Source organism: Antechinus flavipes, chromosome 2, assembly GCF_016432865.1.
Source record: "Antechinus flavipes isolate AdamAnt ecotype Samford, QLD, Australia chromosome 2, AdamAnt_v2, whole genome shotgun sequence".
Taxonomy (NCBI): domain Eukaryota; kingdom Metazoa; phylum Chordata; class Mammalia; order Dasyuromorphia; family Dasyuridae; genus Antechinus; species Antechinus flavipes.
The window spans coordinates 442,441,709-442,457,134 of NC_067399.1; the positions used below are offsets into that span (position 1 = coordinate 442,441,709).

The 15,426-nt window shown below is 37.1% G+C and overlaps 1 protein-coding gene across 9 annotated transcripts in view; it reads left to right on the top strand.

Annotated features, from left to right (window-relative positions):
* The window catches only part of PTPRT (protein tyrosine phosphatase receptor type T), a 1,291,476-nt gene that overhangs the window by 346,847 nt on the left and 929,203 nt on the right, over positions 1-15,426 (top strand). For all 9 annotated transcript variants that reach the window (XM_051979271.1, XM_051979273.1, XM_051979274.1 and 6 more), the window contains exon 2: positions 13,501-13,626. In XM_051979271.1, coding sequence (XP_051835231.1) covers positions 13,501-13,626 — 126 coding nt within the window. The remainder of the gene's footprint in view (positions 1-13,500; positions 13,627-15,426) is intronic.

Genomic DNA, 15,426 nt, shown 5'->3' on the forward strand with positions numbered 1-15,426 from the left:
GCACAGTTATTTCTTCTTAAGGTTGTAGAGGTGATTTTAAGAGTCAGTGATGTCATGAATAAAGTACAATATTAACTAGAAAGGGACTACTGAGATCATTTTGCCTTGTATTCTCAGGAAGGAAAGGAAACTGAAGTTGTGTGTGTGTGTGTGTGTGTGTGTGTGTGTGTGTGTGTGTGTGTCTGAGAGAGAGAGAGAGAGAGAGAAGAGAGAGAGAGAGAGAGAGAGAGGAGGAGGAGGAGAAAGAGACAGACTGACAGATACACACACACACAGAAAGACAGATAGAGACAGAGACACAGAGAGATAGACAGAGACAGAAAGAAACAGAAAAAGAGAGAGAGGGACAGAGACACACAATGAGATAGACATAGATAAACAGAGACACACAGAGAGAGGCAGACAGATATGGAGAGATACACAAAGATAGAGACAGAATAACAGAAAAAAAACAGAGAGACAGATGACAGAGAAACAGAGATAAAGATAGAGATGAAGACAGAGAGAGACAAACAGAATGAGAGAGAAAGACAGACACATAGAGACAAGAGACACAGACACAGAGGCACACACAGACACAAGAGACAGACAGAAAATATTACCTGCTGAAAGTCCCACATCCAGTTATTGGCAGAACTGGTACACATTTCTCGACTTTCAGGGTAGGTCTTTTCTCAGTCTACCCCTATACTTTCCTGTCTTTAAACAAATCAAAACATAGCAAAAAAAGTCAATTTGAGAAAATTTCACTACTCTGTACACATCTTTCTGTAGGACTATAATTCTCATCATTTCAACCTTTACTTCCATTTTTAAAAATCACAAATGGTGAAATGAATTTTTTTTTTGCCACCTCCCATAGGAAGACTTTCCTATTCCCGACCAATGTTGGTACTCTCTCCCTCCTCAAATAGTTCTGCGTATATTTATCTGTTTACATGTTGTATCCGCTCTCACCATCCTTTTCCCAGAGCAAGGGCTATTTTTTATTTTATTTTTATTTTTTATGTCCAGGGCATGATCTTACAATGGGTACTTAAATGCTTTTTTAATTCTATTGGACTGGAATTATATTCCCCTCCAAAGGGAAGAGTTGCAGTAGATACTTAGACTCACTTTTCTTTAGCCTTTAGGGAATGCCTGAGTCGACATTGAGCCAAGACTTTATTTATTATGGACTACCCTCATCTTGAAGCGCTTTTATTTTTAATTTTATTTGCTGATCAAAAACATTGTTCCTATCTGGCGAGTTCAGGAGTATTTGACATTGGATGACTTTATAAAACATCCTACTAATTGGATTTGTTAAAGTAAATAAATCAAACGCTAATTGGAACGCGCCTTGCCATTATTTTTGCTTACTGAGTTAGCTATAATGGCGTGAAGTCCTTTTTATCATATTTGTGCACTTATTTAAACGCCCCCCTGGCACACACTTCTGCGAATTCAATTATATATTCAAAGAAGTCATTCAATTTATGCAAGGCTGGTTTACATTTAATCCGGGGGCAAGTCTATGCTATGATGATAGGCCATGATCAAAATTAATTAGCCTTACTCCAATGAGCAGGGCATTGTTATTTCATCCTTCCTCCATAAGCCATTAGCCATGTGGCTATGACCCGTGGCGAGTCCATAGGGCTGGCCCCATGCCTTGCTGCAGTTAGTTTTGGGAGGAAGAGGTCATCACTGTTCATGTTCCAATTGGGCAAGAAAGAAGAGAATCATAAGAATTATAGCTGGAAAAGACTTTAGACCATGGAGCCCACTTTCTTCATTTTACATAGGAAGGAAGAAAAGGAACTTTGAAGCCCAGAATATCAGAACTGGGACCGGCTTGATTGTATAATCTCAGAGCTGGAAAAGACCTTGGAGGTCATTTAGTTTATTCCCCCTCTTTTTTTTCCCAGAAAGGGGAAGGAACCTAGCTTGGAAAAAGTAACAGAACCAGCTGTTATATTCTGGTTTCCTGTTCTATCCATTGTGCTGTGTGACTATGCCATGCAGTCTTGGGGTTTCTCCCTGCTCCAAGGCAATCTGACTCAGTGATCCTAGTGATTTCACAGGAAATTAGGCAGGAGAAAAATTCCTGGGTTTACACATATATACACATAAACACTTTGAAAAGGGTAGAATTCAAACCCAGATTTTCTTACTCCAAATTCAAAATTTTTCTCTAGATAGTGTCAAGAATTAATAGAGTGGAAATTTCTCTTGTTTTGAGAAAGAAACTTGATCAAAATCTCAACTTCCCTCTTCTCTATTCTATTTGCCATTGTAAGAATTCAGTTGGTCTAGTTCTGACTCTGTGTCTCCACTTGGGTTTTTTGTTTTATTTTGTTTTGTTTTTTGGCAAAGATACTGGGGTAGTTTGCCATTTATTTTTCTAATTCAAACAGGCTTAAGTGACTTTACCAGAATCACACAGCTAGAAACTAACTAAAGTCACATTCAAACTCAGGAATTTGCCTTCCTGACTCCAGGCCCAGCACTCCATCCACTATGGCACCTACTTACCTACACTGACAGACCTTAATCACCACCTGCCTGTACTATTGCAATAACCTTTTATTAGTTCTCCCTCATATTGACTCACTTTCTCTTACAAATCAGTCCTCGTACTGCTGCCTTATTAATTTTGGACAAAAATTCCACAGGGGAAGTTAGTTGAAGAGGGAAAGGAAAATATTCTAGAATTAAAAAAAAAAAAAACAAACCTTCAGACACAAAGGGAAACAGATTCCCTGAAGAAGAAAAAACAAGAATTGTCTGAAGAGACTGATGTAGATGCTCAGAGACCTCACCAATCAATTTAGATTTTAAAAAGATATCCAGAAAAGGCAGGCAAGAGCCAGGTAACAGAGTAGGAATATAAAAGCCTGGCAGAGTCCTGTAAAAATAGTGTCAAGAGGGTTAAAGCTTGGGCTAAGCGGAGGCTGGTGAAGGAAAATAAGGACAATAAAAAGATGTTTTTTTTTTCCCCCAAGTTGCATTGAGAGAAAGAGAAAGGGAGAGGATAGAATTGCTATTTGAACTGGTTGGCAGAATGGCAGGATGATAATTGACAACAGAGAAAAGGTGCAGCTGCTCAATTCATATTTTGCTTCTGTTTCCTCTGTCAAGGAGAATGACCTTTGCAGTTGAAATGATAAAATGAAAATGGCTGATGGGGATTTGGTAACTTAGATAGATAAGGAGATAGGATAAGGGAGTGTCCAGTTGCCTTGGATAAATTCAGGCCGTCAGGTCCTAAAGAACTAATTATATTTTCAGATACTAAGATAAAACGCAGATTTGGTTGCCAAGTCTTAGTCAGATAGATACTCAGCCTTACTAAGAATTTTTTTTTAATTTTAATTTCTGTCACTGATTTTTGAAGGATTGTGGCATGATACAGAATTGTAAAGTGGCAGATATTGTCTCAATTTGCAAAGAAAATTAAGGAATTGACCAAATAGTCTGTACACTATAGAACTCTAATTGCTTGGAAATTCTAGAATAGAACATTAAAGAGGTGGTTAGTGAACAGCTGGAAAAAAAAAGCATTGATTCCAAAGAACCAACATGGCTTCATTAAGAACATGTCATGGCCCTCTGAGTCTTATTTCTATTTTTTGACTGGGTAACTAAACTGGAAGATCAGGGGGAATGCCAGAAGTAAGAGTTTTTGTAGATTTTAGCAAGGTATTTGATAAAATATTTTATATTGTTCTTGCTGGAGAGATGTGGACTAGCACATAATAGGAATTAAATGGATTTGGAACAGGTTGAATGGCTGGACTGAAAGCAGTCATTGATAGTTCTGTCAGCTTGGCAGGAGGTCTCCAGTGGAATGCCTCAGGAATCTGTGTTTGGCCCTGGGCTGTTGAACATTTTTATTAATAACTTGGATAAAGACATAGATGACATGTTCATAAAATCTGCAGATTACATAAAGCCTGGAAAGTTAGCTAACATATGGGATATTAGAATCAGGATCACAAAAGATCTTTACAGGCTAGAACACTGAGCTGAATCTATTAAGATGGAATTCAATGGGGATAAAAGTCAAGTTTGGTATTGGCGTTCTAAAAATCTACTTCAAAAGTATAGAATGGAGGGGTATGGTCATAGAGAAATTTATTAAAAAAACAAAAAGAAATGGGAATTTTTAGTGCTATAGCAACCAAAAAAGACTAATGTATTCTTGGAAAACTAGGTGGCATTATAGTGCATAGAGCACTGGGCCTGGAGTCAGGTTTGTGTTCGAATATGACTTCAGATACTTACTAGCTATATGACCCTGGGCAAGTCACTTATCCCTATTTGCCTCAGTTTCCTCATCTGTAAAATGAGCTGAAGAATGAAATAGCAATTCCTGTATCTTTCTCAAGAAAATCCTCAGTGGAGTCATCAAGAGTCATATATGATTGAAAAACAACAAAGACCTTTTTGTGATTAAAGTAAAGCTCAGTGATTTATAGTGTACAGACTATTGGTCAGTTCCCTGTATTAGATTATGATCTCCTTAAAGTCAGAGGCTTTATAGTCTGTGTGGCTCCCTAAGCACCTAACACAGTGCTGTGTACAGAGTAAGCATTTAAAATATGTTTGGTGAGATGGAAAGTCACGTGACAGAATGGACCAAAAGTTGGGAGTCACAAATACCTGAGTTCAATTCCTGACTTGGATGTGTCCAGACCATATAACCTGTGCTTGTGTCTCTAAGATTATAAGTTGAAGAATCTTGCCTGCAAGAATGTAGAAAGTGTTTCTTCCTTTGGGAGTTCGCTATTTCAATAAAGTTCCATTCTGATCTCCTTTTGATAGGGAAATGTGGTATAGTTGCTGGAGTACTCTAATCATAATATTTTGCCCCTGTGAATCTCTTAACCTTCCCAGCCTCAGTGTCATTATATTAAACATATAAAAACATTAGCTTTACCACTCCGGGGGCTATTGTAAGGACTGTGCTTATTTCAAACACTAGACAAATGTAAATATGAGCTAATAGTATCATAATAAATAAAAGAAAAGAGGACTTAGGACATTAAGACACGAGAAATAATTTCTCAAGGGAAGGGAGAAAGAGAACAGACATTTATTAAGTACCTACTATGGGCTAAAACATGTGCTTTACAAATTTTTTTTTATTAAGTTATTATTTTGTCTATTTTACAGTTGAGGAAACTGAGACAAACAGAACTTATTTGTCTTAGGTCAATTCAGGTAGGAAATATTTGAGGCTTTTTGAAATTCAGGTCTTCCTGACTCTTCCAGTGCTCTTTCTGTAGGACTCCATCCACAATGCTATCTAGCTTCTTCAGGATACCAGAGTTCCTAAGTCTCAGTCTCCATCATGTGAAGGAGAGCTGAAGGAGGGTTCTGATCCAGAGCTCAAGGTTCTGATTCTTAGAGTATTCATTCCACATCCTCTTTTACCTTTCCCATCTTCCAGTAATGGCAGAAATGTTCACTTGCCTGACATTGGTTTGTGGAGGCTATAGAATAGAAGCATTGCCTAAGGTGCAGACAGCAACAGGGACTTCCAGACTCACCTGGGCCAGGCAAAGGAGACTATGGAATCATGGATGGCTCCTGGCAGAGCTCAGTATGTGTGGATGCCTGGAAGAATTCTCTCTCTGGACAAAAAGCAATGTGGCTTTGATGAGCCATTTGACTGTCTTGGTATCCAGCTAAGTCATCATTTTCTCTTGGGGAAAACTGTCTCCAGAGAACAGTGTCTGACGGTCACGTTGGGTAGTGCTTTTCTAGAGGCAATTTCCTGACCTTATGAAAGGCCCTATAATTTTCTTTTTCAAATTTAGACATTTGTGTAGTAGAAATTATCCTGAAGCTCAAGTAAAAATAATTTCTATTTCTATAGTGCTTTAAGCAAACATGGTATTTTCCTCAATAAGCCCTTGAAATAGATATCTTTTAAGTATTATCCTCATTTTACAGAGAAGGAAATGGTGGCTCAGAAAAGGAAGAAACACTTGTCCAGGAACTAGGTCTAAGTACTGGAACAGCAATATTGTAGTACACGGAATCCTCGCTTCTTTTTGATCCTCATATATTTTGCTTTCAGTAATTTATTGAAAGAAAATGAATTCTAGACATGCAAACTCTATAAGAAATAAAACAAAGAGATTAATTTTCCTGGAGAAAACTTAATTTGATATATGTAACATTTTTTAGCATGATAAAGTTGTTTTCATCCCAATCCATATTTTTTCTTCACTTAGCACTAATACTTTTGGAATATTTCAGTGAAATAATATAGTTGTTTATCAATTATTTCCTTCACTTCTTTGACAAGCTTTTTTGGACCTTTTATGAGGTAGTTATAACCTAGTTTGGGAGCCCCTTGAGCCATGAGTAGATTCAGGAAGACTCATACTTAGATTCTGACTCAGACACATAATAGCTATGTGAACATGCATAATTCACTCACTTTATCCTTCCTTTTCCCTTCCCTTTTGTCCCCTTTCCTTCATTCTTTTCTTCTCCTCTTTTATTTATTTTCCAATTGAGTTTAAGTGATTTGCCCAATATCATACAGATAGTAAGTAACTGAGGCTGGATTTGAACATGTAGAGTCACTCCATAGTGGAATGGTCTGGCTCAGGAGGTCTTAGGCTCCTTTCTCATGGCAAGTCTCAAGCAAAGTAGATAAGAAATCATCAGAAATAGTGTAGAAGGATCTTGGTGGCCATTTTGTTCCACCAAGATCCTTCTACTTTTGCAGTCCTATTATTTTCATTTATTTATTTTAAATTTAAATACAAAATAGGAAAAGAAAAAAATTGCAATGTGCACAGCAGAACATGAGAGAATTGAAAAATAAAGTAATAAATTTTCATTTCAAGAAAGCCTATATAATAAAAACTGCACATTGTATTCAGAGATGTCTATTTTTTTCTTTGCTTCTTTCTAGGTTTTCTTTTGTTCTCTGCTATACACTTTTTACTTTATTCTTTTTTTTCTTCCTCCCTCCTCCCCCATAAAGGCTGCAATTAAGCCTGTGCGGGCACGCAAACACACACACACACACACATGCATAGATATCTATAATCATACACATATATACACATATACATTCATATGCATCTATGTAAGACCCTACCTTGCTTGTTTGTCCTGTTTCTCTGAAGGTAGATCACATCTTCCTTTATATATCCAAATCTTTCCATGTTTTTCTGACTTTACCAACTTATCATTTCCTACACCACAGCAATATTTCAATCTTATACTTTCTAGTTATTTTACATAGTCTAAAGCAGTATTGATTAATATGGCTGACATATAGTATAGTTACCTATTTTTCTCTTTTGATTAAATCTATTTTAACTTTAACTTTGTCTGAGATCATGATTACTACTCCTGCTTTTTTTTACATAATAAATTCTACTTTTGATCATTATTTTATGTTTTTGTGTATCTCTTATTTCCTGGCTTTCCTAACTCCCCTGCATTACTTCTCCTACTACCTTGCCCCCTCCTCTTACTTAAACCCCACCTCTCCCTCCCTTATTCTCTCCCCCCAACCTTTCCCCTTGCCCTCAGGAATACTATTATTTTTGTCTGAGGATAAAGGTTATTATTAATTTGGGGATAAGGTGGGAGTAACCAGGGAAGGCTTGTTTCATGGAGAAGGTAGTAGAATTTGAGTCATATTTAATTAAATAGATAGATAGATACAAAAGAAGATGATTAAGAATGTAGTAAGTAAATAGGAACAGGCAGAATTTGCTAGGTATAATATAACAACAGACAGAAAAGAGGTATGGAAGTTAGTTGATATGTATCATATTTGAGAGACAAAGTGCAGACGTGTTTAACAGGAGCATAATGTGCTTAGGGCACTGTCCTATGTAGTGACAAGAGATAAAGGAAGAAGGGTAGAATCATGTAAGATTTTAGGATTCCAGATAGAATAGTTTGAATTTTCCTTAGTAGATACTAGGGAGCTACTGCAAATTTTTATCAGAGAATTGCCATGATCAGGTATTTTGGAAAGGTTATTATTATTATTATTAATTATTATTGGCATGACATGCACAAAAGTTGAATTGTAACTAGGAAAAAGTAAAAAATGGAAAGATCTCTTAGGAAATTCTCACAGAAGTCCAGGCAAGAGGATTAGGGGAGTGAGAAATGTTGTTGGAGGCTGAATCAATGGTAGTTGGTAACTAATTAGATTTGAGAAGTAATGTAGAAAGCAGAGCCAAGATTAACTGCAAGACTTTGAACATGGGAGAAAGGGTTGAATGGTGGGTGGTGCCTCTGGCAGAAACAGTGATCAGAAAGAACTGCTGTCTGGAGGAGATAAAAAGAGTATGGTTTGGGAGAATATCTCATCATCTTTATGGTACTCAACTCACTTGCAGAGCACAAATATTTGTGATCTACTCAGTGACTGATTTCATTTTTCCTACTCAGATTACCAAACCATATCCTCAAGTTCTCTTTTTTTCTTTTCAATCGGATGTCCCACCTTTCTTCACTCCCTTTATGGAATAAGCATTTCCAATATATCATCATTACAATTATGGAATATCAAATTTTTTTAATGTAGTCAATTTCTACCAATTGTAACAGAAGAATTTTTTCACTTGTTAATGTAGACTCTTAAATTCATTTCTCCAGTAGGGAACTAACTACTGCTGCAAAATGTTACAATTTCCTAAGGGAATTACTTGTGTCTACCTTAAAATGGTACCGGTAATAGTTTAGCAGGTATCAGAGGTACCTTGAAATAGTCAGGGAAGGAATCTGTAAACATACAAGAGCAAAGAAATTGATATTTGAAAGAGTCCAGGATCTCAACTCTGAAGAGCAGGTTAATGTTTACCTTTGTAGGTCTGTAGAATTTACAGCTGGAAAGAACATTAGATACTATGAGATCTAACTTTCTTGCTTTTAGAGAATGAGAAAACAATGGTTCCAGAAAAAATGACTCACTCATAATTATATAAATAGGAAGTAATAAAACCAGAATTCAAACTCACATCACCCAGCCCCAAATACAGTTTTTAACTACATCACTTGAATAAAGGTCAGAATGCAAAAGGCTGCTGAAAAGATCATTAATATCAAATTCCCATTAATCAGACCTCATTATTTGGGGGAAATGAACAATAGAAAGGACCCTGTAATGCTATGCAAAGAGTACAAGGTTTGGAGTTGAGGGATCTGAATTAAAATTCTGTCGCTGACACTTGTGACCTGTGTATGTGACCTTGGAGAAGCTATTTACTCTGCTTGGGCTTCAGTTTTCTTATTTAAAAAATACCTCATATTTTTGTTATGAAAATCAAAATGAGATAATATGCAAATCATTTTGCAAATATTAAAGCACTATAAAAATGTCAATTATCATCATTGTGATGATTATTTCTTTGTTAAAAAGTGTTGAACTTGAGGGAGATAAAAATAGGGAGAAAGTGAATCATTGGCTGTTTTGGTTTACATTCTAGTTAATGATATTGGAATTCTGACATTGTTCTCCACTTCTAGTACCGCTAGGGCTAGACTTGTACTTCAGAATAGACCTATTTAGGGAATCTTAATGTAGCAGAGGCCAGCCCATGGAGCATGTTTGGCAGTAGACCTGGACCCTGTCAACTTCCAGTGAAATGTTATTATAGCTGGGGCACTTCCCTTAGAATGCAGTTCCTGACCTTCTGGGACAAAATTTGGCACTTTGGAATGATGCAGCAAACCTCCATGTTCTTTGGCTTTCACATGCCCACTTCATGACAGTGCCCTAGACCTTGTCAGGAAAGATTCATTACTGAACAAGGAAGTGCCTCGCACTCCAATTTTAAAAGGAGTGACTTGCATTTTTGGCTCTCACTTCTATCTCTCTGAATCAAGGAGCACGGTGCTGTCTCTCCCTGGGACGTATGGTGAGGAGTTAGGGAAGGTGCCAAAAATGGCCAAGCGCAGACAGTGAGCTATTCTTCAGGTTCAATAGCCAAGGAGTAAAAATCCTTTGGTGTTAGGCACACGTGTTTCTGGACTTCAGCCCCTGCCAGACATAGGTTTTCTTAGAAAGTAGCCAGAACCCAGCCTATTTCTGCACTTTCTCTTTTATGGTCATTTTTATTATATGATCCCAGAGCAAGAGCAGACAGAGACCTCAGAAGCCAGCTAGTGCAATTCTTTCATTTTTTTAGACGAGGGCCAAGGAAGTCCAATGATTTATTTAAGGTCACATAGGTCTGAAGTCCTGACTCCAGAGCCATGCTGTCCTCACTCTGTCATATCTAGACAATTGCCTTTAGTCTGTGGATTCTGAAGCATTGTGTTAATTTGTCATTTGTACTTGTGATAGTATTGTTCCCATTTTCAGAAGAGCTAACCTCTCTGTAGTCTGGAAAGCCCAAGAGTGTTCTGTCATCTTTGTACGATGCTCCTGCTTTGGATTATTGTAGGAGCATAGAGAGAACACATTCACTTAGTTGCTTTCTTCTCAAGTTTCATCTGTACAAACCATGAATGTGAGCTTTTGCTCAATTGATATGTTTATAGTTTTGATCTCACTTTTGGTTAGAGTGATTCATCATCCATCATCATGAAGAAGTTTTTTTTTGAATAGGTCTTTTGATCATCTGGACCTCCTCCCATCTACCCTCTTCTCAGCTCCCTTTAGCCATTATTTCCTCAAGATCCTCTTGACACATTGAATCATTGTGTCTTCATTAATTTTTTTCTATTTGACTTTTATTGACCAAGAAAATAGGTCAGCCTGAATTTTCTCTGTGCTGACATGTCCTACAGCTGAAGTGCCTTTCTCAGATAGCTGGAAGATCATCAAACTCCCCTTTATCCATGCTTTGTTCCAGAAGAGCTACCTGAGTAAATGCTTTTCAAACTTTGCACAGATTTTCTACTATACTTGGAATGTACTCCTTCCTTACTTCCACAATCCCTAGTTTATTACAAGCCTTGGTTCAAATGTCATTTCTGTCATGGACACTTTCTTTTTTGTTATAGCTTTTTATTTTCAAAATATATGCAAAGATAGTTTTCAACATTCACCCTTACAAAGCCTTGTGTTCCAAATTTTTCTCCCTTCTTCCAACTCCCATCCCTTAGACAGCAAATAATCCAATATAGGTTAAACACGTGTAATTCTTCTAGCCATATTAACACATTTATCATGCTATGTAAGAAAAATCAGATCAAAAAGAGAAAAAATGAGAAAGAGAAAAGCAAACAAACAACAACAAATAGGTGAAATTACTATGTTGTGATCCACACTCAGGCCCTTTTCTCTGGGTGCAGATGGCTCTCTCCATCATGTCTATTGGAACTAACCTGAATCATCTCATTGTTGAAAAGAGCCAAATCACATTATCTTCTTGCTGCTGTGTACAATGTTCTCTTGGTTCTACTCACTTCACTTAGCATCAGTTCATGGTTTTTCTGAAATCATCCTGCTGATAGTTTCCTATAGAGCAATAATATTCCATAACATTTATATACCATGACTTATTTAGCCATTTCCCAACTGATGTTCATCCACTCACTTTTCTTGACACTACAAAAATGGCTGGTATAAACATTTTTACATATGTGTCTCCTTTTCCCCTTTTTATGATCTCTTTGGAATAAAGATTCAGTAAAGATGCTGCTGGACCAAAGGTTTGATAGCCTTTTGGGCATAGTTTCAAATTGCTCTCCAGAATGGTTGGATTAGTTCACAATGTGAACCATTATATTAGTGTTATCAATGTATTAGTAGTCCACCAACAATGTATTAGTATCCCAGTTTTCTCATATCCTCTCCAATATATGTCATTATTTTTTCCTGCCATCTTAGCCAATCTGAGAGGTGTATAGTCATACCTCAGAGTTGTCTCAATTTGAATTTCTCTAATCAATTGTTATTTAGATCATTTTTTCATATGAATAGAATGGTTTTAACTTCTTTCATCTGAAACTTTTCTGTTCATATTCTTTGGCCATTTATCAATTGGAAAATGGCTTGTATTCTTATAAATTTGAGTCAATTCTGTATATATTTTAGAAGTAAGGCTCTTGGATGTAAAAATTTTTCATGAACCCTTTCTTAACCATTCCATCTGAAATTTAATAATTAATTGATGCATTGAATAGAGGAAGGATAGAGCCGGGAAGATCTGAGTTTAAATTCATCCTGGGTAGGTCACTTAATTTTTTTTTGTCTAAATTTCCCCATCTGTGAAATGAGGATAATAACAATACCTACCTGCCAGAATTGTTGTGAAGTTCAGATGAGATAATAATTGTATAGTGCTTAGCACAGTGCCTGCCATGTAGTAAGTACTATATAAATATTAGCTATTATTATTATTGTTGTTATTACAAATAATTTGTATTTCTCATAGTGCCTTTCCTGCTGTTAGGTGCAAGGTAGATGCTTAATAAGAATTTGTCAGAACTAATATGATTAAATTGTTGCAAATGCATACATTTTAAGGGATTTAGAATTCAATAAAAGATTTTGGACCTGTGACTTCATGGGTATAGGAAATTCTTGGTATGAAAACTATCTCCACCAATGCAGATCTTAAAAATTGCACCCTGAATATTACTTACAGTAACACAGTGTTAGAGAACTGCCCAGAAGGCCAAGATAAAAATAATAGCACTACCAACAGAATGGTAGTAGCAGCAGCAGTAGCAACAGCAGCAGTAGTATTTGTAAAATTCTTTAAAGTCCACAAAATACCTGACAATTAGTATCTCATTTAAATTTCACATAACTTTGTATGGTAGGTGCTATTATTATCCACATTCTACAGGAATGAGGCAGAGGAAACTGAGTCAGAGAGTGCTTAAGTGACTTTCCCAGGATCATACAACTAGTAAAGGCTCAAGGCAGAATCTGAACTCATATCCTTGTGACCCTAAGACTTTCTCTCTCCCCACTATCCTAGTTAGCTGCCTCAAAGATATTTGTCCCTATGGTTATGTACCTGGAATGTAGGAGAGGTAGAATTAGAACCCAAGCTTCCTGACTCTAAGATACCCATCCACTCTGCCCTGATGCCTCCTACTATTAATGGGAGAGGTCTTAAAACTTAGGGGGAGAAATGAACAGACTATCTTACATGTTGATTGTAACATTTAAATTCATTTTAAATTTAATTCCCCCCAGAAAACAATCCTTTGTAAGCATCTGTTTCACCAGGGCCATATTGCAAGAGGCAATTATGATGTCCGTACTTGCATTCATTGATCATGCTTAGAATGAGTGATTGCTGCTTAACTTCCCAAAATCCAAGATTGAAATCAATGAAACTTGTCTTATTAATGACAATACTTTTATTAAAAAAATAAGAGTTTTAAAACAAGGCGACTTCAGCTCCTTTTCAGGTGTATCCAGAGCTAATATAAAAACCTCATTTGCCTGCATTTTTTCCCTTTCCCAGAATTTAAGATGCCTTGCTACAGATAAGGTAACAAAGAGACAGAAGTAATGAATAGAATCATCAATATATTTATTCATATTTCTTTTGTCCTCAGGTGGTTGCTCATTTGATGAACACTACAGCAGCTGTGGTTACAGTGTTGCTCTGGGGACCAATGGATTTACCTGGGAGCAAATTAATACGTGGGAAAAGCCAATGTTGGATCCTGCTGTGCCCACAGGTATGTACGTGACCAGACAAAGGGACAAAATCAGTTGTTCATTTTGGTGTGTCTATAGACAGTGCTACACAGTTTCAGGATATAGAGCTCTGATAAGAGTAGAACCATAGAGAAGAGAAAGGATTTCTGAGGTCATATAATGCTGTCCATATATCTTCTGTAGTGTTTATTACTCTGACTGGGACCATCCAGCCAAGGTGAATGCCAGCCCTACCCTGATTGTGGGAAGGCCAAAGGAACACTGCCCGGTCCTGGCTTCTTAAATGCTGAGCTCAACCTCTGAGGCTAGAGACCCAGGTGTGTGCCTGGCTGTACGCCTAGATTGTGGAGTGCCTCTGGATCAGCTCACTGAACAAATGTAGCTAAGACAATACTAATGACAGTCTTGGAGGACAGCCATTTATTCAAATAAAGGAATTTTTTTTTTAAACCACAGGTTATTGCTGTAGTAGCATTATACCGTTGAGTGAGCTCTGGATTTGGAGTTAGAGGATCTGGATTCAGATGCCAGCTTTGCCACTGATGTAGTATCAATAGCACCTTATACAGCCCAGTGGTTAGAGTGCTGGATTTGGAGTCAGGAAAACCTGAGTTCAAATTCAATCTCACCTGTGTGACCCTGCCATTTTACTATGTTTGCCTCAGTTTCCTCATCTGTAGAATGAGCTGGAGAAGGAAATGGCGAACTACTTCAATATCTTTGCCAATAAAACTCCAAATGGGATCATGAAGAGTCGACAAGAACAACAAATTGCATTATAGGCAAGTCACTCTGTGGGCCTCACTTATAAAATAGAAACTAATGTTTCCAACTACAATACTAGGACCATCCCTAGTTGTGGAAATCATAATAAGGCAAAATATATATATATATTTTTTAAATCAAAAAACTTTTTTGAAGCATTGGGGTTAAGTGACTTGCCCAAAGACACTCAGCTAGCAAACATTAAGTGTTGGAGGCCAGATTTAAACTCAGTCTTCCTGACTCCAAGGCTGGTACTCTATCTACTATATCATCTAGCTGCTCCAAACAAAATAGATCTTAATTTTAGAAATAATTTTTTAACTGTTCAACAATAGAGTGAATTGCCTTAGAAAGAAGGAAATTTACTCTCCCTAGAGGAGTTCAAGTAGAAGCTGCAGGGCACATTGTCAGGGATGCTTTAAAAGAAATTTTTATATTAGATTGGAGTTGCTAATAAATAACTGCTATGGTTTTTTCCATCCCTGAAGTACCATGATTCTATGAGTACAGAGGGAAAAGAGGTCAAAACTATATATATGTTATTTATCATATGTTACAATTCCTTCCTGAAGTATGAATTCCCCTCTATGGTCCTCCCTGCCAAATGGTCATCTTGCCCTCTCATTGACAGTGAAAAGGAGCTTTGTACCACGTGAGATTTACTACTCAAGCGCTCATATTAAATTGCAAAGAAAAGACAATGTACGTCATCCTCTCAGAGGTAGATGCTTTGCTGATCTTTATTCCTTTAGCTTATGGGAGCAGTCATCTCAGATCTTTCTCTCTCCTTGAAATATCCCCAAGCCTCCCATCAAATTACCCTGTTTTCATCCCCTGTAGCCCATTCCAAAGTACTATTAAGGCTTTCCTGTTGGAAGAGCTTATATATCCTCGACTGCTTTTTATGGCATCAGAATTATTTTTAAGCCTTTGTAGAGACCAATGCCATTCCAGTTAGTTTATGTTGGTCTTTATGATACCACATTCTGAAGGGCATTTTCTGGCATTTTCCATCTCTTTCTCTTCCTGGTATTGGCATTCTGCTACTAACTATT